The 26,750-nt window shown below is 52.2% G+C and overlaps 2 protein-coding genes and 1 non-coding gene across 9 annotated transcripts in view; 2 read left to right on the top strand and 1 right to left on the bottom strand.

Moving 5' to 3' along the window:
• Window positions 1–143: 143 nt before the first annotated feature.
• On the bottom strand, window positions 144–5,879 carry UBALD1 (UBA like domain containing 1). Its single transcript, XM_015294646.4, has 3 exons — window positions 5,659–5,879; window positions 2,215–2,274; window positions 144–1,171 (listed from the first exon to the last, which is right to left on the bottom strand). Exons 1-3 carry the CDS (start codon window positions 5,764–5,766, stop codon window positions 851–853), a joined length of 489 nt encoding a protein of 162 aa, XP_015150132.1. The 5' UTR covers window positions 5,767–5,879; the 3' UTR covers window positions 144–850.
• MGRN1 (mahogunin ring finger 1) overlaps window positions 3,751–26,750 on the top strand; it is a 52,274-nt gene continuing 29,274 nt past the window's right edge. For 5 of the 7 annotated variants that reach the window (XM_015294634.4, XM_414957.8, XM_004945374.5 and 2 more), the window contains exons 1-4: window positions 7,813–7,977; window positions 13,013–13,131; window positions 15,083–15,171; window positions 20,642–20,788. In XM_015294634.4, the coding sequence (XP_015150120.1) occupies window positions 7,890–7,977; window positions 13,013–13,131; window positions 15,083–15,171; window positions 20,642–20,788 (443 nt within the window). In that variant the 5' untranslated portion in view covers window positions 7,813–7,889. Of the gene's footprint in view, window positions 4,697–4,789; window positions 4,940–7,812; window positions 7,978–13,012; window positions 13,132–15,082; window positions 15,172–20,641; window positions 20,789–26,750 lie in introns of those variants that run through there. The other 2 variants (XM_046900717.1, XM_046900716.1) reach the window with 2 other exon arrangements.
• On the top strand, window positions 16,166–16,275 carry MIR6714 (microRNA 6714). The gene has a single exon (NR_105585.4). It is a non-coding gene; the product is annotated as a microRNA 6714 (primary transcript).

Here is a 26,750-nt window from a genome sequence, read left to right as displayed (position 1 = left end):
GTGCCCCATCCTTGGAGGTAGCCAAGGCCATGGATGGGGCCCTGGGTAGTCTGAGTTGGTGGGAGGTGTTACTGCCCATGGTGGGGTTGGATTGGATGTTCCTCACATCCCACCGCTGCTGCAAACGAAGCAAAGACACTGGGTTCAAAGCAGAGCGTGTATTGCAAGCAGCTGCAGCATGTCCAGAGAGACTTGCAGCTGCCAGGAGAAGAAAAGAACAGAGGGGTTAAAAATGATCCCAGTCTGTAGGGTTACACTTTGTCATGCAAACAGCCCCAGGGCAAACCCCATCCCAGGAGGGTGAGGGGATGGTGTGTGACTCACCCAGGGCTCCGCATCTGCCCCTGGGGCTCAGCGCCTGCCTCAGCCCTGCTCACCCCCAGCACAGCACACGCCGGGTGCAGGAGCAGCCCTTGCTCTCCTTCTCCTCGCGAAGAACCAACGTGGGGTGTCTGCCCCCCACCCTGCCACGTGAGGCCAGAAGAAGGGGGCACTTGGGCAAGGTCTGGCGCAGGGACCGTGAAGAAGGAACCTCTTCCTCCGTAAGTGTCACTCGCATGCAAATTCCAGTGTCCCAAAGGAGGGGGCTGCACCCTGCCCCAGTCCAGGCAGAGGCTGGCAGCAGTCCGTCCCACGCAGCCTCCCGCTGTCCCTGGGGAGCTCTGTTCAGCTCTAGGACAAGTAAAAACTACTTCAAACCAAACCCATGCAAGGCAGCTATTTGCTCGTGTGTCTCTGTGGCTGCCAGACCCCCTGGCAGCAGAGTTTCTTTCCTCTTTGGGGAAGGGGGAAAAAATATATATAAATTTATATGTAGGGGTCCCCGCTGCAATCGCTCTCCACCGCAGCCTCATCTCTCCGCCTCCATGGTCACATTGGCCTTCTGTTCTGCTGTGGCCTGCTGGGAGACGGTGGCAGGCCAGCCCGCGGGCTGCGCTGGGGGGGTTGGAGTCCACATGCTCTGCTGCTGGCCGGGGGGCGAGGCCGTGGGCCAGGCGGGGTTGAAGGCCCCATGCTGGGGCAGCGGTGGGGCCGGGGGCGGCGGGGATGTCGCCATGGAGGCCACGGGGCTGCTGCTGTTGAAGCTCTCGGAGGCCTTGAGGCGGGAGAACATGGTGAGGGCGTCGGGGAAGTTGGGCGGCGTGGCCGGCGTGTTGGCAGGAGTGCACATCTGCGGGAAGGAGAGAGGCGGTCAGCGGGGCCAGGGCTCATCCCCAGCTCGTGGGCTCCATCTTTTGCCTCACATCGAGGCCTGAGGCAGTGCCCCTCAGTGCAGCCGCACACCTGGACCTGCCTGGACCTGACGCATAGCAGAGCCCCAGCATTGATCCGTGGGACTTTGCCAGCACAACCCAGCCCGCGGCCTGGGGTAATGTGGGTGTCGTGGAGGTAAGAAGTGGCACGGAGGCAGAGAGGGACCGGATGTCATGCCCCGATGATGTCCCACACACAGCTGCTGCCAGCAGCCTTGGGACAGCGCTGCCTTGGTCTCTGCTGCAATCCTCTCACCTTGCTTTGCAGCTCTACTAATGATGCTCCCTGTGGGTTGCAGATGTTTAAGGCTCTGAAGATTGATTCTGCGTCAAGAGCTCCTGGATGGGACCCTGCTGTGTGTGCTCCTGGGCCCAGCCATGCTGGAGGCTCCCTCCATACCACCACTGTCCTGCAGCCATGTGGGTCTGCAGGCGCCAGGCTCAGCTCCTGCCCCACAGCCCCTTCCCATGGCAGCCCAGCCCCGCCAGGCATTCGTTCTGCAAGCTTACTGCATGCTCCAAATCCCCATTTGTCCTGCAGAGTCAAATGAGGCCACGGCAGCCAGCAAATCCCTAAGACACATCTGCCCGGGCAGATTACAGGTTGCTGAGGCACGAGAGTTAAAGGAGCAGAATCTGAGATTGCTTGGGCAGGCAGCACCCATGCACATGCATGGCCCCATGTCCTTCGTGTGCCCCCGCAGGGACAGGGGTTTGCACGCTCAGCTGCTCCAGTGAGCACCCAAGAGCTCACGTGTTTACATAGCCTATGTGGCCTGGTGCTCCAGAAGCCCCCAGCCTCCTCCTGCTGTGCTGGGGCTGCAGGCCATGCCCAAGGCATCCTCTATCAGAGCACTCTTGTTTGCGCTCTGGGAGCTGGGAAGCGGCAAGGTGAGCTAAGCGACGGCCCCACGTGCCCGCCAGCTGATGCTGTGGATGGGAGGGGTGGGAGAGCACTTACCATCTGATGGTGGTGGCTGTAGGGGATGTTTGTTTCTTGGAAGAAAGCACTGAGCGCAGTCTGAAAAAAAAAAAGCAAAAAAAAGAAGAAGGAGATGTTAGCAGCAGCATGCAAACAGGGCACCTACATCATCCCTGCACGCACAGCCTGCTTCCAGCTTGGGGCTCACGTCGTGTGAGAGCTGAACTGCCCTAACACAAGCTTGGCCACCCAGCCCAGCATCTGTTTCAGCCGGGACAGTGTCCAAGCCTGGCCCTGGGGCTGCACTGCACTGCACAGGCACTACCAGCTGCCTCTGGGGCCAGCAGGAGAACAGCCCTGGTGCCCCAAGTCTGCACTCCACGTGCAGCTGCCCCTGTGGCCCCAGGCAATGCTGTGCTTGTGTCTGCTCACAGCAGGGCAGGCAGCAGTCGAGGTGTTCAGGTCCATGGCTGTGCATGGAGCAGGCCCCAGCCAGCATCTCACAGCTGTCAGCAATGCTGCAGGTAGGGAGAGGAGGGAAACCGAACCCAACCCCAGCAGGAGAAGCGCAGTGGGAGCTGCTGAGATGTGCATCCTAAATGGGACAGACTGCGGGCACTGCCTTTGTGTGGGGAGCTCCCCAGGGCCATGGGTGGGACCCTGCCCACCGTGTGCATCAGGGCACGCTGAATTCAGCTGCCAGGCAATACGGTACGACCGACGTTTTGGTTTGCTTCCAGTTCAGACCAGTAATAATGTGGTGAATGTGTCACATGCCCGTGGCACGTGACAGGCTGAGGGCTGCAGGGTGTGGGGCACAGAGGGGTACGGAGGGCAGGCACCAGGAGCAGGGCTGGGAAGAGGCAGTGGGGCTGGATGGATGCAGGATCAACAGTGGTGAGGCTGCCCTATGTCCTGCACCAGGTGTTAACCAAACTGGGGCTAGGAAGCAGAAATGAGTTCAGCTCATTGATCCGATGGAAAATGGCCTTGGAAAGGTGTGGCTGTGCTTGCAGCACTGCAAAGCTGGAGACCTTCTGCTGGCCATTTACAGCAGGATTTATGGCTTCCTGGCTAACCTATCAGCACCATGTGGCAGCCAGGGGTTACCTGGTTGCTATGTCCCGTGAACAAAACATGAGACTCCAGAGATGGGTGGGGGAAGTGAGTGCTGCTCTGGAGCTTGCTAGCTTTAACCTGCAGGGGGACACGTAGCAGTGGGGCTGGCGGGGTGCTTCACACTGTGCTCCTCTGCCCAGGCTCAGCAACAGCTCTGGGAGCTCCCAGTGCCCCGCATGGCACTGCAGAACTCAGTGATGGCTGCAGAGCACCAAGGGGATATAGCCCTGCAGATCAGCCCCAGGCAGGCTGATGGAAGCACGGCCACTTCCCTGCACTGTGCTACCTTCATCCTGGGTGAGCTCCGATGTCACTGCCCTACAGTGCAACATTACAGACAGAGAGGAGCGTGGTAAGAAGGGAGAACACAGTGAACAGGAAGCGTGCACAGAGGTGTGGGCTAAAGGCTGTAGGCTGATTAAATCTGCCCTATGCTCCTGTTTTCCAAGTGGCCTTGTATCTGGGGCTGTGTCACCAGCAGACGGGGCAGAGAATGTCCCTGCTGTCCCCCAAACCCCCTTCCCTCCCTGGAAGCCATCACCTGGGCGGGGGAAGCACACACCACAAACAGTCCCTGTGCCCACACACTGCATCTCTTTGCCTCCACGTTCCCAGCACTCCGGGCCTCACATTTCCAGCTCCAGGGGGGGCTGCCCCCAGGGACCCAACACCTGCACGTCCACCAGGTGCCAGGACCACGTGTGCCCACAACCGTGGGTGCCACCTGGGCTCCAGCCAGCCTCACGAGTGCCAGGAGCAATGTGTGCGAGGGCAAAGGCAATTCACGCTCTTGCTTGAGCCACTGCAGGGGATGTGTCCTGGGGATGTGAGCGGGGGCGGCCCCAGGGGCTTCAGCCACAAAGGAAAGGGGAAAGGGCTGGATAAGCCTTAAACACGGCAGGAGAGGAAGTGGAAATCCAACCACGGCCACAGCAGAGCCAAACACCTGCTCCTCCACCCGCTCCCCTCACGCAACCTCACTCCCCTGAGCACACACACCACGCTCAGCAGCAGCAGCAGAAAGGCAGAACCGAGCTATTTTTTAAAGCTGACGTCTTCTTATTCCTCCCGAGCGGCCCCGGGGGGGCAATCACGGCATAACAAAGCCAATTCATATCCTTCTACCCGAGCCGCGGATCGGCCCGGCGTTCCGCAGACGCCTCAACGGCTCCCCGGTCAGACGGGAGCCACGGGGCAGCGAGTGGGAGAGGCGACCCAGGCGTCGCCGACGGTGCCATCGCCCCGCAGCCTCCCCTGCCGTTGTGCCCCCGGAGGAGCGCCGTGCGACCGCGGACAGCACAACGGAGGCGGTGGGAGGCAGCAGCTCCCCGGCGGGGCTCCCCGAGCGAGCCGTGCCCAGCGGCCATTTTGCAGAGGGAACGATCTGACCGTTGCACCAAAAGTGAGTGGGAACACGGTAATGGCTCGTGGTTAATGGCTCCTCGCCTGCGTTTGTTTACAGCCGCGCTTCCTCTGAGTCATGTGAGCGCCGACCGGCGAGGAGAGGCTGCGAGCACTTGTGCAACTCGCCCGACGGTGGCAAAGTTCTGCAAAGAGGCGGCTTGAAGAAAAGCGGCTTTTCTCACCCGTCCTTAAAGGCTGCAGGGCGGGGGGAGCCGATCCTACGGCTAACGGGGGACCACCGGTACGCCGCGTCGGTAAACAAAGCCCGGGGCTGCGTTACGGAGCTGCAGAGGACGCGGCAGCGTTCGCTCGGCCCCGTACGTCCCGCGTGGCTGCGGCGGGGCTGTGCACAGCCGGGCTTCGGATGCCAACACGTGGGAGTCCCGACGCGCTGCCGCCCACGGCCCGGCCCCACGGGTGGGCACGGCCGGGCCTCCCGCTGCGCACCCCGCCTCAGACCTTCTGCGGCACAGAGCAGCCGCTTCAACTGGAGAGGCGCCACGAGCGTCAAACCCCTCAGCTCCAGCCCAGCGAGCTGCCGGGGCTGCACGGGAAAGGGCGAACTCCTACCCAGGAGGAGCGCGGCGTGCCGATGCTGCCGCACTCCCCGCGCTTTCCCCCTGCGGGAGCGAAGCACCGAAGCGCCGGCAGCGCTGCCCGCGTCCCGCAGCGGGGAGGGCCGGCAGCGGCACGCGGAGCGTTCCACGCTCATCCGGGGCCGCCTCCCGCCCCGCGGCTCGGCGACGGGGCCCGCTCGCACGCGTGGAGGCCCACGAACGTGCGTTACCGCGGTCCCACGCGCGGGGGCCGGGCGCGACCCACGCCCCTCCAGCAGCGCGGGGCCCACCCGCCTCCGCGGCACCGCGCTCTCCTCCCTCCCCCCCCCGCGCCCACGCGCCGCCCCAACGCGCGGGACCGCGGGAACCCGCGGCCTCCCCGAGCTCCCGGGGGCGGCCTCACCTCGAACTGCCAGTGTGCCGCCTGCAGCAGCTGCTTGGCCTGGTCGGCGGCGCAGCCGGCCGCCAGCACGAACTGGTTGATCATCACTTGGTGCTTGAGCTCGTCCATGGCCCCGGCCCGCCGCCGTCGCCGCCGCCCCCCCTCCCTCCCTCCCCCCCGCCCTCACGGCGCCGCCACCATCGCGGAGCCGGCGCGGCTCACGCCAATGTTTACTGGGCACTGACTCACGGCGCCCGGCCAGCCCCGCCGGCGGCCGCGCGGGGCGGGGCGGGCGGGGCGGCCGCGCGGTGGGTGCTGGGAGATGGAGTCCCCGCCCAGGGCTCGGCCCAAGCGGGCGTCCGCCGCGGGAACTCCATCTCCCGGCATGCCCCGCTTTGTTTGCAGAGCGGCGGCGGGCGTCGACGCGAGCTTGAGTGACGCGTCGAGACACCCAACCGCCGCCCGATGTGTGGTAGTACCTGGCCATATATGGTCAACAACGCCGCCGCCTCCAATGAGCGGGCGGCGGAGGCGGGCCCGGCTGGGGCGGGGCGGGTCACGTGGGCGGGCGAGCGGGGTGGGGGGGGCGCGGCGCGGGGCGTGCGGTGTTTACAGTCGGCCGCGTGCGGTTTCCTGTTGACGTGCGGGGAGCGGCCGCGGAGGACCGGGAGCGGCCCGTGCGCCTCGGGCCCCGTGAGGGCGGCGCAGGGCCTGCGGGGCTCCCGCCTCGCGGGTCAGGGCCGAGGCTTGTCGCGTCTCTCCCATCCCTGCGGTGCGCACCCCGCCGCTCCTCACCCCCAGCCCGCGTCTGGGGAACGTTCTGGAAGCCCTCTCCGCCGTGAAAGGGTCCTTTGAGCGGCGTACGGCCGCAGTGGGAGACGCAGGCGGTGCTGCCCGAGGACAATGGTGCTGCCGAGTACCAGGAGCGATCGGCGTGCACGGGGCTGTGGGGAAAGAGCGGCCCGTAGAGTGAGATGGGGAGCGCTGCTGCTCCGTGGGGCTGAGGGCCTGCAGGGAACTGCTCCGGGCTCCTTCCTGCAGCTCGCGTTGCCATGTTGGGCTTTGCCTCGCTGGGTTGTTCTATGAGCCAGGCCTGTGCTCTGCGGACGGCTGCAGGTGTCTCTGAGCTGTGGCTCAGGTGTTGGAGCAGAGCAGGTTGGAGCCTGCAGGCCTCAGGCACAAATTGCCGCGGCGTTGCCCACAGTTGCGTGCCTTGGAGCCAACTGTCCCTCAACACCTGGGCGTCGTCCTACTGCCACTGCCTCAGCTTCAGCAAGGAGCCATCTGTACAGAGGGGAGCGTGGCAGGGAGCGATGCAGGGGGGGAAAAAAGCAGGAGGGCTCTGCAGCCAGCAGGGCAATTCCCCCGCAGGATTACATTAGCTAGGGCACACCATGCACTTGGTTTGTGAAGGGGGCAGGGCTGGCCTGAGTCCAGCAGGGTGTTTGGGGGAGGGCTGTGAGCTCTGTGCAGTGTTAGGGAGGCAAAGTTCACAGGCGTGCCACTCCTTCTGGCCAGGAATAGCTGTGAGCGCCGTCTCCAGGGCTCTTGTTTTACAAGCAACTGAAAAACAGAGCAGCAGGGAGGGGGCAGAAGGCAAAGCATTTTGCTCTGTCGGGCCACAAACTCCACGCAGCTGGTTGGACTTTGGCTGAGCAATAAGCGGCAGGCTGCTAGCAATCGTGCTCCTTAGTTACAGGGCTGCTTGTGACTCCAGGATGCATTGTGAAAGGCAGCAGTGACGCTGTGGGAGGCTGGGTGCTTCCTTGCAGGGCCATCACATTCCCAGATTGACGCTCCAGTGCCCGAGTTCCAACCTCAACACCTTTTTGACAGAGGAGGTGGTGCCATGGCTCTTGGTGGCAGGACAGAGCTCCCAACAGGAGAATCTCCTCTACACTCTGCTCCTCCTCAGCCACGCAGTTGAATGGCACCTGCCTAACCTGGGCTACATCTCGCCTCGAATCAAGCACGGCCGGGGGCTGTGCGTTCCTCTCCCCTCACACAGCGCGGACAACGGGAAAACCCGCACAGGGCGCACCTCTGCGCATGCGCCGCGAGCAGCGCCCCCTGCCGGTCCCCTGCTGAGTGTCGGGGAGGCTTCGCCGCGGGGCCTGATGGGAGTTGTAGTCGCGGGCCCGGAGGACTCGCTGTCCCAGCGTGCCCCGCGCCGCCGCCGCCGCCGCCGCCGTGAGTGCGGGTGCGGGCCGCTCGCCGCCGCGTTACCGTGCCGCCCCCGGGCCGCCGCCGCCATGGGCTCTCTGCTCAGCCGGCGCATCGCGGGCGTGGAGGACATCGACATCCAGGCCAACTCGGCCTACCGCTACCCGCCCAAGTCCGGTGAGGGTCGCGGCTGCGGGTGAGGGGCGGCCCTCCGGCCTCTCTAAGGGGGAGCGGGGCTTCCCGCGGGGCCTGGCGCTGCTCGGCGCCCCGCGTGGGCCTCCCCCGGGAGCAGCGCGCGGTGTGCGGCCCCGCGCCGTCCCGCTGCCTCCGCTCCGGGTGTGGGGCGCGAGTGGGGCCGCAACCCCCGCTCTGGAGCCGCCGCCGCGGGTCGTGGGGCGGCGGGGAGGGGGCCGGGGGGAACTCGGAGCGAGGATCAGAGACCTGGTGGGACGTCGCGGGGGAGCGGTGCCGCGGGACCACCGCCGCCTCCTCACGGCGGTAGCAGCGCTCAGAGGGAGCCGCCGGGCTGTCACGGCCCGCGCTTGTCTGCAAAGGGGAGAGTTGGGAAAGTCGGGGTCTGTGTGCGGGGCTCGGCCCGAGGCTCACCGAGGGACTGGCTTCTGCGGCCGGCCCGGCTCAGCCTGTGTGGACAGACCTACTCCTTTTCACAAAGGCAGTCATCGGGATTCCGATGTCTCTTTCCCCCACGGTACCCACTCGTGCTGATTCCCATGTCCGTGTCCTGCCGGGCCCCTCCAGGCAGGCTGAGGGCCTTGCAGGCAGCAGCCCGGGGTTCCCCACGCTCGGGACAGGTGCAGTGCTGTGCTCACGCTGGGGTTCTGCGGGCTGTCAGGGCTGTGATGGAGCTGGGGTTTCCCTTTGGTTTGTTGTGGTGGCAGATCTGAAGCAGAGGCCTACCGTGGTTGCACACTGCCATGTTACAGGTTTGCCTTCAATGAGGATGGGGGTCTTCCCAGAGCCCTTTCCTGGAGCTGCCAGGCCTGCACGGCACTCACCCTAACAGCAGAGCTGGCACCTGATTTCTGCTGACACTCGGACAGGATTTTAGATTTTAGATTCCAACTGGATTAATTATTACTACTGCACACAGTGAACCTTAAACTGCTTCTTTGAGTTCATCACCATCCAGTTTTTTTACTGTTGTAATTAGTCGGATCAGGATTTAAGGTGTGTTGGGTTTTAGCTGTTGTACTCATAGACAGAAGTCAGGACAGCAGTGCTGTGCTCCTGGGGTCTGCTCCACACTCACTACCCCAGGAGCAGTGATGTCCCTGATGCTGTCACAGAGCCTACCACGTACAGCCCCTAGTAAACTGAACAACTGATGCTTTCCATCAGTTGATTAAAAAAAATATATATATATTTACTTAACAGCTTTGGATGCAGTTAGGTGCTTGTTAATTGTGGCTGAACTTTCTGTTATGCTTGCTTGTGATCTTCTAGAAAGCATGCTGGCTGTGGCCACGCTAGGCCTTTCTCCTCGCTTTCTTGAGGTTTATCCAGCAGGCCCACGTTAGCTTCAGGGAGAAGAGCTGTTGGAACTCACATTGCTTTGTGCAGAACAGATCTGAGCACTTCTAAGCTGGAGAGTCAGAGGGTTACTGAGAGGGGTGTGGAAGGAGTACTGCCATTGCCACAGCCTGTCTCGTTTTAAGGTGGTGTGTTCAGATGGATGCTGTCCCCTGGCCCTGCAGTCCTTGGGCTGTCTGACTTGGGGCTGTCAGGGCTGCAGTCACTAGCACGAAACCCCACAGCCTGAAGTCTGTGTATATGATTAAATGTGATTCCATTGAGCTCACTGGAAATGGTTCATAAAGTTCTTAGGCTAAATGATTGCTAATTATTCCCAACTTGACAATATTGCAGCAAGCTCTGTACTGCTTTACTGGAAGAAGGCAGATTTTCCATCTGATGTGTTGTGTGTTTGAATGTGTGCCCTGCAGTGCCAGCCTGACACCCCTGCAGGCTCCTGGCTGCCCATGGGCTAACTGTGAAATGCCGAAGTGTGGGCAGGGAATGCTCCCTGAGCTGACTCTACTGTTGGGGGCTCTCTGCTGCTTTCTGTGTCCCATCCCTGTGGGGTCAAGCAGGCCCCGACTCATGGCAGGTGTCTTGGCAAGCTGCTGTGGCTCTGACCAGCTGCTGGCTGGGATTGCTTTGAAGAATGGAGGTTTGCATTCTGGACTAAGTATGCCACCTGATACAAAGGCTGTGTTATGCAAGGAGAAAACCACAAAGTGTGGGCATCCCAGCGGTGATGGAGGCAGCATGTCAGCCTCCCCGTGGAAGGGAGCAGGGCTACTTTACCAGGCAGTTCTGAGCATTGGCATCTTGTTGAGTCAGGGCTGGGTGCAAATGCTGTGATGAATATTCATTTTTCCTCTCTTGGCTTTCGGTGTGCTCAGTGCTGGGTCAGCCGTGCTCTGTGGAAGATGGAGCTGGCTGTTAGGGAAACTACCCTGGTCCCAATGAACCAAAGGCACTGACGAGGGGCTGGCAGATCATTCAGGAGCCTCCTGCAGCCAGCGTGCAGCAGGGTAATTAAGAGTCATCCTCTGAAAGTTCCTTGCATGGTCCTCTGAGGTTCTCGTTATGGGTTGTCTGCATTTCCCTTCTTGCATCCAGCCACGTGCTGTAAGGTGACTCCTCATTCCCGTACATTGCTTGTCACCGGTACCTTTTAACCTCCCTTGCTTTGTGGAGCCTGCAAGCATTGCTGATGCCTGCCTGGTTGGAAGAGCGCCCAGTCTTAGAGAGAAATCAGTGCCTCCATGCAAAAGCAGGTAATCACAAGGAACAGCTCCTGATCCTCGCTGTGCTTCTGTGCTTGGAACAGTAAAACGATCCGTGTCATTGCACGCAGCCTCGCTGCGCGATGCCCCTATCACTTTAGCAACCAGTGAGCAATGCACCAGTGCTTCTGCAGCTCATTCGTCAGCTCATTGCTTGTTCCACAGAGCTCATCCGCAGTGTGCGGCAGGCAGGGTGCACGTGCCCTTGGGATGGCTTTCCTCCTCTGGAATAGGTGCTTGCAAGAAAATTGCAGACCTTGGCTTTTTGGTGAGCAAAAAGGAGAGAGATGATGCCTCTCTGAAACCTGCTTTGTTGTTTGGACACGGTGCTTTAATGAAAGAAAGAGCGATTTTAACGGTGAGTGCCCAGGCTGCACCCAGTCTGTCACCTTGCTGTTGGCTCATGAGCTGCTGTGACAGTGCTGGGACAAAAGTACTGCAGGTGCTGCACAGTCACCTCCTGTTCCCATTGTCCCTATTACTGTGCTGTACTCCTGGAGGCCTTCAGCCCCACCTGCTGCTCCTTCCTTGCTACTTTCTCTACTGCTGCTCGCAGGCACTTGGCTTATGGCTCAGCAGCAGTTTCTTCCTTTGCTGTTCTAATTGCTTTTGTTGATCTGGGTTCTGTTCAGCCCAGCTTGGAGCCACGTTGTGATTTGCCATGTGATGGCTTTTGGTGACCTGGGTGCTGAGGTTGGTGAGGCTGGCCGGGCTCCACGTCCTGCAGTACTGGCTGAGGAATTAAAGAAAGAATCCACTTCTTTCACTTCACTATTAATTCTAACAGGGTAGGAAGCCTAAATTGTCATCTAACTGTACTCTCTTCACAAAGATGCTACAATACAGCTATCCCAAGCAATGCCTCAGACTGCCTTGAGATGCTCTGAAAAGCAAGCTGTCTTTGGAAGGTGCTGTGCTTGGAGGTGGTGAGCCTACATCCTCTGGGGTGGGATGCCAATGGCAGAGCAGTGAATGACAAGATGGGATGGCCGGGCACTGGCATGGATGTGAGGGGCCCAGAAATACAGGCTGGGCTGAGCCAAGCACCACATCACTGTGATCCCAGATAATCAGCTGCTGCAATTCTGAAACATCCTGCACAAGCATTTTCTTCGCGGTTAATCAGATGAAATGCTCCAAAACACAATCCTACTTGACCCACATAAAATGTGAAATTAATTCCTATCCCTCAGCATTTGTCATGCTTTTCTGAACCTCCGTGTAAGCGTCAATCACCGTGGTGTATCTCAGCTGGAGGGACTGCATCGAGCTGGCTGTGCTCAGAGCTTATGTGCTGATCAGCGTTTTAATTTCTTGCTTCTGGGAGGGGTGGGAATAGGTGGTCTGCCAGTTGGAGTACCTGTGTTTCAGTCTGTGGATTCTAAGCAGATTCTGTGCTGAGGTTGGTGGTTGTATCCGGAAGGACAGACGTGTTTAATATAAACATCTGGACACTTGCAGGCTGAGCTCAGCAACAGAGAACACTCATGGTGAGAGCACTGCCAGCTGTGCAGAGAAAGAGAGGCTTTTCTTGAAGCATAAAGGAGGAAAACTTTAATGGAAAAAGCAGAACCGTTCGTGAAAGCCCTTCCATTTCAGAGTAAATCATGCTCCTAGCCAGAGGGACTGAAAATCCTTCCATAATGCCCCCACAGCCATTCACTTGATTAGTTACTGCTTCTGCAACTCGTTTTAAAACAAATTTTAGATTGTCCATGCACCTAGAGAAGTGAATGTGTGTGTTTGGCTCCAAACTTAAAAAGCCCACAATGAAACTTAAAGGAAAATGGTTCGGATGGAGCCTTTTAGTGCCCTCCCGGTTCTTACTCCTTGGAAACTCCAACTCCATAAAGTTCAGATATGAGTGTTCTCCCAAAGTCTTTCTAGAAGGAAGCTACAACTGTAGTGTTCTCACACGTGCATGTGTGGCTGCAGCTTGGGGGCACAGGAGGGAAAGCCAAGTGCTCAGCAGGAGCCCCTGGGGTGTGTGGGGAGGAAGCCTGGTCCTTCTGTGAGCAGGTGTTTGTGGGACAGAGCTTTGTATCCGGAGCTGGGACAAGGAGGAAGGATTCATCAGGATTGAGAGAGATCGGGAAGAGCTCTTTCTTTTCTGGAAAACAAGTTAAAATGGGATCATCTCCTCTGTAGTGATTTGTTCCAGGGTGATTTTTGTTCTGCTTCTGCTGTTGGCAACAACCTTGTGTAGTAGAGGGAAGGAGTGAACAAGCAAGTGTTTTCTGTGTCTTGTGCTCATGTGCTTGTGAATTGAGAAATGCATAGACCAGCTGTTCTCTAGGAAGTACGGATTTACATTTTTTCATAGAATATCCTGAGCTGGAAGGGATCCAGGAGGATCATCGAGACCAACTCCTTTTGTTTCCTCTTTTTTTTTTTCCTAGGAAACTACTTTGCAAGCCACTTCTTTATGGGAGGCGAGAAGTTTGACACCCCTCACCCCGAGGGATACCTTTTTGGTGAGAACATGGATCTCAACTTCCTTGGGAATAGACCTGTTCAGGCAAGTTCCTATATCCTATCTGTTTTGCACTTTTGTTTCCTGCTTACAAAGCCTCTTCGTCAGTTTTCCTAATTGGAACATGGAAGTGTTTTGAGGCTCACAGATAGGAGACTCTGGAAAGCTGCCTGCTCCAGTGCAGAGAGCTTCTGTTCAAGTAGAAAGTGCAGGTAAAGAACACAGTTAGGAAGGAGGGACTTCAAATGGAAATTCTGCTGGACATACAATGCTGTGCAGGCAGGAGGAGGCCCACCAAATACCCTGTGCCATGTCTGTGTGCAGAGCAGCAATGAAGAGCTGCCTGCTTCTCCTTTGCTCTGTGACCAGCAGCTGCACAGCACTCCAGGGAAAACAGAAGATGCAGCTGTTAGCTAAATACCCGATGTGCTTATGGCTGCAGGGACTGCTCTTGCAGTCGCAGAGTTACGTTATCTGTGTGCCTCAGCCTGCGTTCCCTTGCAGACATTCTGGCACTGAATTTCATTTCTTCAGAGGGGAGTGGGTGAGAACACTATTAACACAGTGGGACATTTGCCAAATGGGTTTAAGAGTGGGAGGCTGTCGTGGTCTGCAGTTTGCCAATGTAAGGTAATGCCCTTTGGCAGCTCTGATTAATCTTCAGGGAAAAAAATCACTTGAACACGCAGCAGCAACATTGCTCTGTGGAAATTGGCCAGTTTCTCCTTTTGGAATAACTGAGGACTTGATTGCTGTGCATGCAGCACTGCTACTGACCACAGTGCTGAGCAGTCGGGTCACAAAGAAAGCAGTTGCTGCCCCCCATGAAGTCTCTGCTGCCTGTGGCTGTGGATTGGGGCTCTCACGTTGGTCAGAAATGGCATGTTTTCTTTTCGGCCGTGGATCTTGCCACACCAATATGTTTCTGTGGTCCAAGGGAACAATGCTACAGGGTTGTGTGCTGGAACTGCCTGAAGCTCAGCATGAGCAGCAGTAGGCTGCCTGCTTAGCAGATTCCTCGTTTCTATGGAGCCACACATATTGGTGGTCCCTGATACTCCTCTGTGTTAGTTGTACTCTCTGGTAGCTCAGCATCACTGCACAGCTCCTGGTAGCTGTGAGTTTGAAGGACCGCAACTCTGATGTGGCTGTGAGGTGGCACTGTTGCTGGTTACATTCCCCATAACCATCAGCCTTGAGAGCCTGTCTGGTAGCACTGTATCTCTGTGTCACAGTGTTGCTCTGATGTGGAGTGTGGTTGCATTTCCAGTCTGAGCACCTACAAACTTTGCAGACGTTTCAGCCTGACTGCTCTGAGCAGGCAGGAGATGCAGCAGGGGGATCTGCAACAGCAAGGGCTACAGGCCCCACGCTGAGCAGTTCTCTCTGCATTTCTCTGTGGAGGTTCTGTGACCAGTGTGGAAAACTAGTCTGCAGCACCATGCTCCTGCATTTAAAGGGCAGTCTGTGTGAGAAGATCTCTTGACTGTGAAATAGAATGAGGACCCCTGTTCCCATTTCTCTTTTTTTTTTCTCTCCCTTCCCCCACACATTTGCCTCATTGTTTCAGAATAAAAGAATTTCCCCCAGTAATACAGAGCTTCTGCGTGCTGATTATCAGTCAGTCACTGTTTGCACTCTGGAATACATGTGAAAAAGCAGCATGTCTTCTGCTCAAGCTGAAGGTAATTTCTCTACTGAAAGAGAAAGCTTCTGAAAATAAAAGCTTGTGAGGGCGAGGCTTTCTAGACTGCAAATTCAGAGTGCAGAAAAAGAGCTTCTGAGAGTGCCCTTGTTAAAGTACATACCCCTGGTATGCCTGGCCAGAGCAGAATTTTCACTCTGCAACGTGCTTGATTTATCTGTAAATATAACTCTCTGTTACTGTTCTTTTAAGTTAGGTGAACGTTTCTTGATTTGGGAGAATAGTTTGTCAGGTAACATGCTGCTGCCTTATGTAATAATAAGACGACAATTGTTTGCTTTTGTATTTCAGTTTCCCTATGTAACTCCAGCTCCCCATGAGCCCGTGAAGACACTGAGAAGCTTGGTGAATATCCGCAAGGACTCTCTCCGCCTCGTGAGGTACCGTTACTGCCTGAACTCTTTCATTCAGCCCAGGGATCCGGCATCTGGAGCCAAACTGTCAGTTCCATATGGTTTAGAGGAACAGCTGAATCCCAGATCTTTGTTGGTAGATGTATTCAGAAGGTTCGGGTACTGCTGTGATCAGAGATTTCAGGCAGTTCATGTGCTGCTTCATCCCTGGACTTAAGCAGTCTGTATTTTCAGAGAATACCGGTGTGTGTCTCTACAAAGCGGCTAGAGTGGTAAACACAGCCCTGGATTTTGCCTGCTATTGCTAGCACAAATGGAACATATTAGTCGGGTCAATAAACTCTTCAGACAGATTCCTTTCTGCATTCTTGTGTAAGGAGAAGCCAGAAAGTAGTTGCTTCTGGTGCAAGTCACTGACAGGGAGCACTGATTGGTCTTGAGTGAAACATCCTCAGCTTCCTCCTGCTGCCAAGATGAAGTTTGGTCCTGGTGTTATGTATTCACCTAAATGGCTTCTGTCCCATGAGTAGGGAAGGGAGTTCTGGGTAGTCTTGGAAATCTATTACCTTTCACTGCTTTACACTGAGATCTAAGGCCACGCTAACAAAAATGTGACTTCTGGACTAAATGCAATGATTAACGCTTTGACTTGAGGCTGCCTTCTTCCACACAGATGGCTGAAGAGCAGAAACCCAGCACACAGTGCTCTGTTTTGGTCTGAGCACCTGGGCTGATGTCCAGGCTAAGCATTTCCCAAAGATCCTCAAGTCTGAATTCTGTGTTAAGGACGCGGCGTTGGAGTGCTGGCAGGGGACCAGGTTCAGCCTCTCAGCCAAGGTGATTCTGAGAGCGTGGTGTAATGTGAGTCAGTTGGGTCATAACCATGCAAAACCTCGGGTTTGTTTTTATCTGAAAACTGACATCGTTTGTTTTTAAATGAGCGGTACCTGTTGTTTCAAAATCAGTTCAACAGGGAAAGAGAGAACCTCTGAAGAAGTAACCGTTGGCAAACCGTTTTGAATGCTGTCCAGCTTTTGCAGCTAAGGGCTGTGAAGTTCTTTTCTAGAACACAGTCTTGCATTCTTCCCAGACTTGCTGTGGAAAAGGCATTTCATTCTCCTTTCAAACATCCACAGTACAACAGAAGAGTTGTTGGGGAGGTTTAGTTTAGTTCATACGGTTCTATCATTCTGTTTTCTGTGATTTCATGCCCTGCCAAGCAGACTTGCAGCTCTGGACTATTTGAGATGTAGTATCTGTGTACCTTGGCATTATCTTAGTTTTGTGTCCCTGTAATTCCCAGTACTTTCAGTTCTTTGCCTTGTGAACTCTCACGGGCTCTTGTGCTGCTGTGTTAGTGCTGACGACAGCATCACCAATACTATTCTATTTCATTTTATACCAATGTAGACCCAAAATGGGATTTTAATTGCTAGTCCTCTAGGGCATGTTCTGTCATGTGCTTTTCAACTGCTCTGTACTGGAGGCTTTTCATTTCTCCCTCTGTACACATAAAGACACTTGCTGCCCCCTCCAGCTTAGTTCATTGGCAGTTGATGGTTAAGGAGATTCTTCCCAGAAGTGAATGAGATACCATTAAACTGAGTGTCTAGGTACAAAGTAGTCTCTGATGGTAACATCCTCATAGTCCATTTATTTTTCCTTGTATTTAACTGAAAATTCATTGTTTTCCTCTGAAGGGAGTATTGATTCATAACTTGGAAAGTAGAGCTTTATGGAAGAATGTGAAGAAATGTTCACCCTGGGTTTCCTGCCTTATGTCACCAGACAAAATTGTGAGCTTTGCTGAATCCTGAGTACTTCCAGCAGCTTGGGGGAGAAGCAGCAGCCCTCTGGATGTTGTTGTTGGAGTTGTGAGTCTTTGATGCCTGTGTGAGTGCTTAATTTCTAACATGATGAGGCTCTGCAGACCTCAGAGGAGGGCAGCATGAGTTTCGCTGTTAAGCATTGACAGAAGAAAGCAGTTTTGTGTCTGTCTTGTTGCCCCTCTTGGCCCTGGCTCGAGAGCTGTCTTTCAGAGCTGAAGCACCTGATGGGCAGGAACAGGCTGCTTGCTGTTACCTTGGAAGCACTTCCTGCTCCAGGAGGAGGGTCAGCTTGTGAGGCAGTGTTTCACAGAGCAGGAGCCCCCTGGCTCAGCCACTCTTCTTCAGTGTGGACTTTGGACTTTGATTAGAGCATCACGGAACAGAAATGTGAATACTGACAGAGGTGTCAGCCAGTTCTTACTGTGTCTAGTGACTGCCTCAATGCTGACTTAATGCATTTATGAGTGTATATCATGCCACAAAGTCACACAGTACTTAACACTTAGAGCGCATGTCTGTTGAGTTGTTCAAAAATTTTAATCTCTTCAAAGGATGAAATCAGGTTCAACTTGACCCATTTCTGTAACACTGTCATGGCTGCTGTTAATTATATTTTTATCTTTTCATTCTTTAACAGACGAGCAAAAAGTTCCAGCCCTTCCACTGTTTTATCCAGAAGGGATGTCAGACCAAGTGGCCTCAGCTCACTTGGTCAGCCTGCTTTGACTTTTACATCATAGCATTGGATCAGCTATTTGTTCTCAAGGTGGCCGGTCTGTTCTGCTCTGTATGTATGATTGTTAAGGCTATGTAATTAGCTTGTGTGCATGACCAAAAGGCACACTAACAAAGTCACTGGTTTCTAAATTAGTGCACACATATGAGGCCACCTCACATCAGCACTGTCTGTAGGGCTTGACTAAAATGTACACTGTAAACTTCAAGTACAGAGGGAGACAGGAGGGCTCTTGAAACTCCTGAGCTGCCTCCTTGTATGCTACATTTGTTGCAAAGATGGGAGCAGTGCAAAATGTGTGGCTTTGTTTTGCTAATCCCTGAAGTTCACACCCTGCACCATAAGGTGGAACATGGCCTCTCATTGTATGCACTGTGGTAGTCCTTGCTTGTCCCCTGATTCAGCTGCTGGCTGGAAGAGCTGCCTATGCAGCCTTTTCTCACATGAACTCCTTGTTATGTAGACAGTGCTTTCGTTAATCTCCAGCAACAGCATTTTCCAATGGGAGATGTGCAGGCAGCCTTACTGTGGCTGCTGCTGTTCAGAATGTGTGCTTTGCCCCTTGTTCCAGTGATGCTATTGCAGGCAGACAGGGCTTTGACTCTCCTGCTCTGCAGCAGTGCCCTCTCCAGAAGCCTATCCACCAGGCACTATGTTGTAGTAACCACTCAGGGATGTCCAGGATTTCAGATCTATTCTAGTCCAGATTTCACCCTTTTCTACTTACAGGTGTGGAAATGTGAAGGCTTGCAGGGAGCTGCAGGAGTGAACCTGGGAGCAGGAAGGTGATATGGGAACCTGGGTGCTCAAAGTGATTTCCCCGAGAAGACAAAACAGAGAATGGTTTTACTGTTGAAATGTTGCTCTTGTGGGATCCAACCTCCTGCAGGTCTCCCACTTTGTTACTTGGGGCTATTCTGGGTACCGAGGCTTGTGGTGTTGATCAGCAACTGCACCTGTGTGCAATGAGAATAGATGAGCTAGCTAACTACCATCAGTGGCTGCATGAAACAAGTGCTGGCTTTCCCCTACCCTGCTTCTTCTGGAGAACTGGCAGGTGCGTGTTAGCCTGGAGATCTTGCTCCCTCTTGACCTTTGCTGCCTACCTTGGATCAGCAGAGGACCACAGAGTAAGAGCTAATTTGCAGCTCACGTTGCTGCTTTCTCTGGGAATGCACAACACTTGCGAGTGGATTAGTGGATTGTTGCCTTTGGTCTTCTCATGTTGGTCTAGCACAAAATATTGAAGCTATAATCATATTTTCTATGGCTAGAATGCTTCTTGTGTGCAGCCTTGAAGTGCCATGATTTTATTCTTTGAATGTCACCTGCTTGTGTGAAAATACTCATGGAATACTCATATAGGATAGAACACTCATTCTGTTACTGGCTATTGCCTCGTGGCTGCTGCAGATGTTTAGACTGCCCGTTCCTGGGTTTTGGTTTTTTTTGTACTGGCAGTTTGGACGTATTCTAACTTGATTTACTCCTCTGGCCTATGTGAACCTCTGGCAAAAGTCTTGTTTTGAGTCTTTCAGACAGGAATGCAAGTGTATGCAGTACTTAGCACTGAACTGTAGGAGTTGGAAGGGAGTTGTTGAGATCCTTTAGTTCCCCCCCGCTAATGCAGGTTCCCGAGAGATTTAGTGAGGTCACATTAGTACAGATGTGCATGTTAGGTATTTGATTGTACTGCACTTACATTTTATCTTGCACCTTCTCTATTAATTTGCTGAAGCAGAACATTTCATTCTTGTTTAGTGTGTTAAGTAAAATCCATACTGGAATTCTTAATTAGGCAGCAGTTATTACGTCTCACTGAACTTGGTAAATATGAATTCCCTTGACAATTTTTAGATTGAATGATGGAGGTGTGCCTAGCCCATTTTGGAGTATTTTCAGCAGTGCAGCACGTTTGTGGAGGCTGTTTAATGAGTGGAGAGGCCAATTAATGCCATGAACTTAGAGATGGTGCCAAGCTTTTCCTGAACGGTTTAGCTACCTGGCTCTGACCCAGGCATCCTGGCAATTAAGCTAATACTGATAGGCAGTGAGACTGGGATTGGGCAGCAGAGCAGTATTGTGGTACACTTCTCAAAGCCGACCTGCTGCATTCACCATTACTACATAATACATGAACTAACTGTTGGACCTGAAGTTGTACAATTACAGTGGGGTTTGAATTAACGTGTGAGGATCTGCTTCTGTTCAGCCAGTGAGTCATATCCTTTCTGTCATTTAGTGCTTAAGGACAAGGGGAGCTGTTCTCATGGTATATTGTATTTGCTGTTTGTTCCTGAATCTGCTGGTTTTCCTGGCCATTGGCACACTTTAACTCACAGCTCATCCCGATCTGTACCTTGCTGCCCTGCAGCCTGCCTGCTTCATATCACCTTTTTCACTGGATTTGTTACCTATGTTTTTAGCAGGAGGGAGGAGTTATTTCTGTTGTGGTGATCAGCCATCACGCAGCAGGATCCGGCTGTCCAGTAGCCCAAATCCAAGTTATTGCTCCCCTTTATGTTCACTGAAATACTTGTTCTTGAATAGGTTATCATGTATCTGATGCAATTGAATGTGTTAATTTTTGTTCTTATAATAAATGTATGTAAGTCTCGGTCTTGAAGAATGTTTCTTCTCCTAAAGTTTGATGTTCAATAGTTGACCTTCTTGGCTCTTTCCACGGCTGTAAGACTGGATGAGATCTCTCAATGTCATTGTTATGTAATTCACTTCAATAACTTGAGAAAAATCTTGGAAGGACCTTCCTCAAAGGAAAGAATGGAAATCTCCTGGGCATTATGGAAGCCCATGATGACTTTTCTGCCCAGAGCACTTACATTGCAGTACTCCTATCCTGATTTTCAGAGTGAACTTGATGGCCATGAAATACCTCATAAGTATGTTCTAATCCTCTGGCATTCTCTTGCAGGTATAAAGATGATGTGGATAGTCCTACTGAGGAGAACGGGAAGCAGAAAGTCCTGTACAGCCTGGAGTTCACTTTTGATGCAGATGCTCGTGTTGCCATCACAATCTACTGCCAGGCTACAGAGGAGTTTGTTGGTGGCATGGCCGTGTAAGTGTTGGGCTTGTGGGCACTTGGAGGGGTACAGAACCTCTCAGGTGATGAGCCTGTCAAACATCTTTCCTTTCTTTCTTGTGAAGCAGTGCTGCCACAGATGATGGAAAGTGAATTCTCTTTTTGTTTTATATACTTTGATAGCTTTGAATATTGCTTTCACTTCCTTCGCCCACAAAGCCAGTTTCCTCTCTTGTTCCCACATTGGTTTGTCTTTTGGATGTGGGGAAACCATTTTGTGTGCAACCAAGGAGAGGAACTCACAGCTGTGTCCTTTTTCAGCAAGATGAAGTATGAAATTAGAAAAGCAAATACCTTCCTCTTCAAATATGCCCCATTTTTCCAGATCACACCATTGAATAGATTTTTGTGTTCCCTGAGGTGAGAGCATCTGGGCCACAAAAGAGAAGTTCAGCTTGACATGTACATATGAGTCTGTGAGGAACTGAGGCCTATCCAAAGTCCAGTTTGGGGGTAAATGACCACCTCAAAATAGGGTATTGTAAAATGGCTGTCAGGAAGATTTACTGCCCAGAAAGCCTGCCCGTATGTTTCCTGTCAGGTACAGACTAACCTTTGGCTCGTTGAAAAAAGAGTGGTCTGGGCATGATCCGTGGAATCTTTCTCACATATTTCATGGCAGTAATGTGTCTCTACAGATTTCAAGGCCTTTTTATCTAAGTGAGCACGTATAAACCATTCCAATCAACACTGTGTCTGTCCTCTAAGATTACAAAAAGTTTCCTCTTCACTGAGGGCTATGGTGGCTGAAACTCGTTCTTCCTTGTGTGCACAGGGCACACTTGAGCTGCTGGTACGTGGCTGCAGACTTCAATAGCCATGGAACAAAAAGTTCTTGTTCTATGGGTAAAGGCTGCAAAAGCTCTTGGCTTCTTCTAGTAGAGGCTTTTGGCTGATCAGGAGCTCTGTGCACGTAGTGCTGATGGCTTCTGCAGTTGTGCTCTTGATTTGGGGGTAAAGTCATGGCTTATTTAAGTGATTTGTAGAGGTTTCAGCAGGGAGATATATGTATGACAAACCGTAAAGTGGCTCATGTGCTTCATACGAAGTATAAACATCCCACTAATGATCAGAATAAGGTGGCTTTAGAAATGAGACAACTTCAGTGCTCCCATCCAGATGTGCGTTCTTCCAAACTGGAGGATGTCCTCGTCCAGGAATTTGTTAAGCCCCTCCTTTCTATTGAAGATTGTGACTGCTTTTATTTGAGGAAGTTAATTAATTAGCTCCTTTTGTGTGATTGAAAAAGCTCTCCTGACAAACTCAAGAAAATCCCTTCAGCTCTGAAAAACTGAATCTAAATAGAATGCAGCAGGGTGCCTTAGAAATCCTGATGAAGTTTCCATGTTCTGTCTCTTAGGTCCTTAGGTTTCCTGTGAATTTAGTGCTAGTGAAGTGCTGGAATGGCAACCTTGGAGATTGAAGTCCTCTTTTCCTAATACAGGTACAGCGTGGACAGGCAGCTAGTTTCCCTTGTGCTGCCTTGCAGAGCATTCCTTGGTTTTCATCCCAAGAAGGAAACTGTTATGGGCTAATGGGGAGAACTGAAGGCCTCCATGGCCAGGGTGGATACGCTGTCGTAGCTATTGTACAGAACTTTCTGGACTCTTGTTCACTTCTGTAACTAGGAACTCTGTCCTCTCAAAACTCTGTCCATTGGTTGGAGGTGGAAAACACAGTTTCTGGTTCACTTAAAAGGATGTTATTTTACTGAAATTTCATACCATGCATTAAGCCAGTGGCTTCCTCTTGTTCTGCTGTCTGTTTCTTGAAGCTTATACAACAAACATGAATTACCTAATTGCTTTTTAAATTGAATTCCTGGGTACAGTTTCTGAAAGCTAACATAACTGTCAACTTCAGATAAAAAATATATTTTTTTAAATACAAAAGTTTTTAATCCACCCTGTCCATGGTTCACCAATAGATGGATCTCTGCTCAGGTGATGAAGGAGAACCTTACCTGCCTCTGCACGAAACCAGGATCTGGGGTCAGTGCTCATTTCTTTGCCATGTGTGGCTGACGTGACTGAATTGCCCTGTTAGGATGGAAGCAGTTCCCAGAGCACTAACCCTTCATGCTGAAAGTCAAAGCACTTGAATTCAGCTCTTGCTTCCACTGCTGTCCTTTTATTTAATAAATCATAGTTTAATTTCCTCATAGTACTGAATTGATGAGCTGTCTATTTCTGCTCTGGAGTTCTTGCACAATAATGTTATAGAAAAATGGGGTGTGGGGTGCTGTACCAGAAGCCAGTACACTTTTTGAAAGGCATGATCCTGATTTCATGCAGATGTGTAGGTAATAGGGGCTGGGGGAAGTGAGATACAAATATAGACTTTATAAGCTGCTTTAATTCAACCCAGGCTATTTTTCCATGTGGAAGTGGCTCATGAAGCACATCTTGGGGCTAGTGCAGCTGCCCAAATTAGGCATCTCTGCTTCTCTGGATTTGCTGGCTGCTAGTAAAAACCTTTTGAAGCTCTTATTTCAGCTTTGCAAAGCAGTTCTGAATGGACAGTGCTATAATTACTTTGATTTATTATTTTCAAGTTCTAGTGGGGAAAAAGCTGTAAGTATACTGAGTGCCTTTTTAGTGCACTGGCAGGAATGCAGCTTCCCTCTGTGTGAGGTGGTACTTTTCTCTTTTTCCTCAATCTCTCTTGGTGCTGACACCTACATTTAAGTAACAAATGTGTGCAAGACTTGCACTGCACTGTGTGTAAATCCAAAACTGTATCTCTTGCTGTCCAGCAGTTGACTGAGAAGAAGACTGCTTTGTTATAAATACACTTTTTTTTTCTTCCACTTTCCTAAATTGATGCTAATTCCTAAAATGGGAGAAACTTTCTGGACCATTTTCTAAAGCAGAAATTTCCTCCTAGTCCCTGGCCTGCAGCATGGCTCCTTAGAAGTGCTAGACAAGTTATTCTTGCTATTTTGCTGGAGGAACTGCTGAACCTGATAGCATCCGAACCTGATAGCATCAGTGCTTCTGCTCCTGTGAAACTGCTGCTGGGAACATCGTTATGTTCATGCAATTTGGAGTGGGAGGATGGAGGGGATATGGCTCTCAGTGAGATGAGGCATTGCTTGTTGTCAAGCTTCTGCTCACCTTGGAGCGACAGCGTTCCCTCTGCCTGTGGTCTGTGGGCCTGTCTTTATGAATAGCCAGTCTCTCTGACCAGAGGGAAGTGTTTCTGCAATCCAAGAGGCTTCCTCCTAGAACTGCTTGGGCTCCATTTAAACGCTGCAGGCTTTATCAGCATGGGCCTGTGCTGCCTGTACTGACCTGCCTTCGAGGGTGTTCAGCACACTCCCAGGTACTGATGTTGGGAGATGTGTTCAGCTGTACTGCTTCCCAGCCAAGATCTTGGCAACACGTCTCCCAACCACTGCCTGCCTCTTGTCCTGAGCTACTGAACTCTGAATTTCACAGCAAGCTGTGTTGTTACCACTATGGGTTTGTAGTTGACCAATAAAGTGTGAAGACAGTGTATATATGTATGTATCTGGGGAAAGGTAGCCAGTACTTTCTGGTGCTAGTGCAGATAGAGTAGCAGCCTCTTGAACAACATTGCTATTAGTTTAAATCTGGAGGGGACCACTGCTCTGACTATCTGAATATCTCTTGTTCAGTTAGAGTGAGCTTAAAGAATCTGTAGGTGAAGATACGTTAGCTCTTGGAGGAGCAGCTGGTAAATGACCCAGAGGATAACAGAGACCAGATCTATGTCTGGAACCTTTTTAACGGCATGGAATTAGTGGCAACCTGCTTCTGAACAGCTCAGCTTCCCTGTTATCCTCACTTTTATTTGTTGTTGTGGTTGTGTCCATTTTCTTTGGTTTTGGGAAACTGCCCTGACAGGATGTTTGGTGGGAGGGAGAACCTGGGGTGTTGAGTCATGAGGATATTTTAGAGATGGGGGGTTAGGGAGCGGTTGGGTTTGTTCTGCTGGGCAAATTGTGGAGCACAGAGGTTAAGGGCAGGCCAGAGAGGAGGTGTGCAAGGGATGACTGGGATGAGACCTGGATGAATCCCTGCTTTAGCATAGGGAGGCACAAGCACACAGATGTGTGAGCTGTATATCATCTGCTTGCTAGTGATCACCTGTAAGTCTGTGCTATCCCTCAGAGAAACGATAAGGTAGTCTGTATTGCTTTTCCTTGTGGTGCTAACAGCTCCTACAGAATAGTTGAAGGACTTTCAGTTTATAGCCTCCCTTTTTTCTGCAGTGAACTATTTGTGTGTTTGTAGTCTCAGATTTATTGTAGGAGACAAATAAGCTTTTGGGAGCAGGCACAGAGATGCTCATATTCTCTTTATGTATGCTCAGTGAATGTATCCTTTCCTTATCTGGCACAGCCTTGATGTGCACACACACTATTAGGTTCCTGGGAGGGCCCCCAGGACTTTTCCAGCTGTGAGTATCCTGCTGACTAGCAGGAAGGGTTGTGTAGTTATAACATGGCAGCAGTGGATGTTTCCTCGGGGGAAGGAGTCAGACCAGCTGGAAGCACTTAAAGCAGCCAGCTCTGAGGGCAGGAGCAATGTGCGCAGATCACGAGCTGCTGATAAATGTGACATGAGAGATGTGAGTTTTTGCAGTCCTTTCTTATGACAAAGACCTTCCTCTTTGGACAGAGAAGGTACTCCTCCTTGTCTTAGTAGTGTTGCCAATGCTATGTTTCTTTATTATAAGGAGAAAACAATGAAAACACGCAAGTTCAGCTCTGCTAGTCTTTGCCCTTTCTCAGGATTATGCTGTTCATGTTGCTGATGCACAAATGGGTGTGCTGGAGTTTTTTTTTTTGTCTAATTTCCTTGCTTGTTTTGCAATGCCTGCTGCACATTACAAACATTCTGCTGCTGTCTTCCAAACTGACAGTGGATGTGACGCTGCAATACATGATGTATTTTGTCTGCCTGTGGAGATTTGAATAGTTAGTTCACAAAATGAAATCCAACTGAAATGTGTAGCTCAGCGCATGGCTGTTTTCAGTAAAGCTTGTGTAGGGGAGACAGCAGCACTCGTATTCCTTTGTTTAATTAATAGCCTCTGTCTGTCTGTTCAGAGCCTTTGAAAGGTGCTCATGCTGCTTTTGGCTGTGGACTGTGGTGATTAATATGAATTCTTTGCACAGAGAGATTTCTTCAATGTGAAGAAATCAGAGGCAGAGCTTTTTTCTGCCTGGCGCAAGCCTTAACAGCCAAAGCCTGCTTTGATCTATGCAGGCACCAGTTCCCAAGGGACTGTAGTGTACAAAGTTCACATGCTGGAAAGCTAAATTGTGTAGATTTCTTGGAACAGACAAGCCCTCTGTCTTTAACAAGAGTTCTGGCCTTTGTGCCTTTCTCTGTTGCTGTTCTGTAAGTTGCCGTCTTTGAAGCCTGGCTAGAGTCAGGAGTGCAGCTCACCCCGCAATGAGCTCAAGCGAGATGGCTGCAGGTGCTGGAACAGGATCAGGATGGCAGGGTTTCATTGCATGGTAAGGTGTTTGTTTCCTCCTGGCCTGGCTTGGAAACCAAATCCTGTGAGGAGGCAGGGGAAGAGGAGAACAGTGTGTGTGGCAGCGACTGCAGTGCACCAGCTGAGCACCCACAACTTCTAAACTCTGTGTAGGAGTTTCTTGGTGCTGGATCTTGCCTAACTGTGGCTGAGAACCAGGGCTACAGCCTTCTTACATTTTGTTAGTGTTTCTTTTATCAATAAAAAAATCACTTTGAGTTACTGGGGATGCTTGCTCAACTTCCCTCTTCCCCACAAGCTGACTTGTCCAAAGATGAAATGGAATTGTGCAGATAGAAGAGAGAGGGACCAATGTACTTGCTCCACATCAACTCCTGGTCCCTTTGAACATCAGCAGAATGTGACTGGCTTCTTCTTCACCAAAGATGTGGAGCCTGCCAGGCAGCTGCAGGCTGCAGCAGTGGGA

Source organism: Gallus gallus, chromosome 14, assembly GCF_016699485.2.
Source record: "Gallus gallus isolate bGalGal1 chromosome 14, bGalGal1.mat.broiler.GRCg7b, whole genome shotgun sequence".
Taxonomy (NCBI): domain Eukaryota; kingdom Metazoa; phylum Chordata; class Aves; order Galliformes; family Phasianidae; genus Gallus; species Gallus gallus.
This window is presented reverse-complemented; position numbering and strand designations above follow the sequence as displayed.

Bases quoted from the DNA above. Each gene is read 5' to 3' on its own strand.
- UBALD1 (XM_015294646.4), bottom strand. From the start codon at position 5,766: ATGGACGAGCTCAAGCACCAAGTGATGATCAACCAGTTCGTGCTGGCG. The intron at 2,275-5,658 runs GTGAGGCCGCCC...TTTTTTTTTCAG, and splicing joins CGGCACACTGGCAGTTCGAG to ACTGCGCTCAGTGCTTTCTT. The intron at 1,172-2,214 runs GTAAGTGCTCTC...TCCTTCCCGCAG, and splicing joins ACAGCCACCACCATCAGATG to ATGTGCACTCCTGCCAACAC.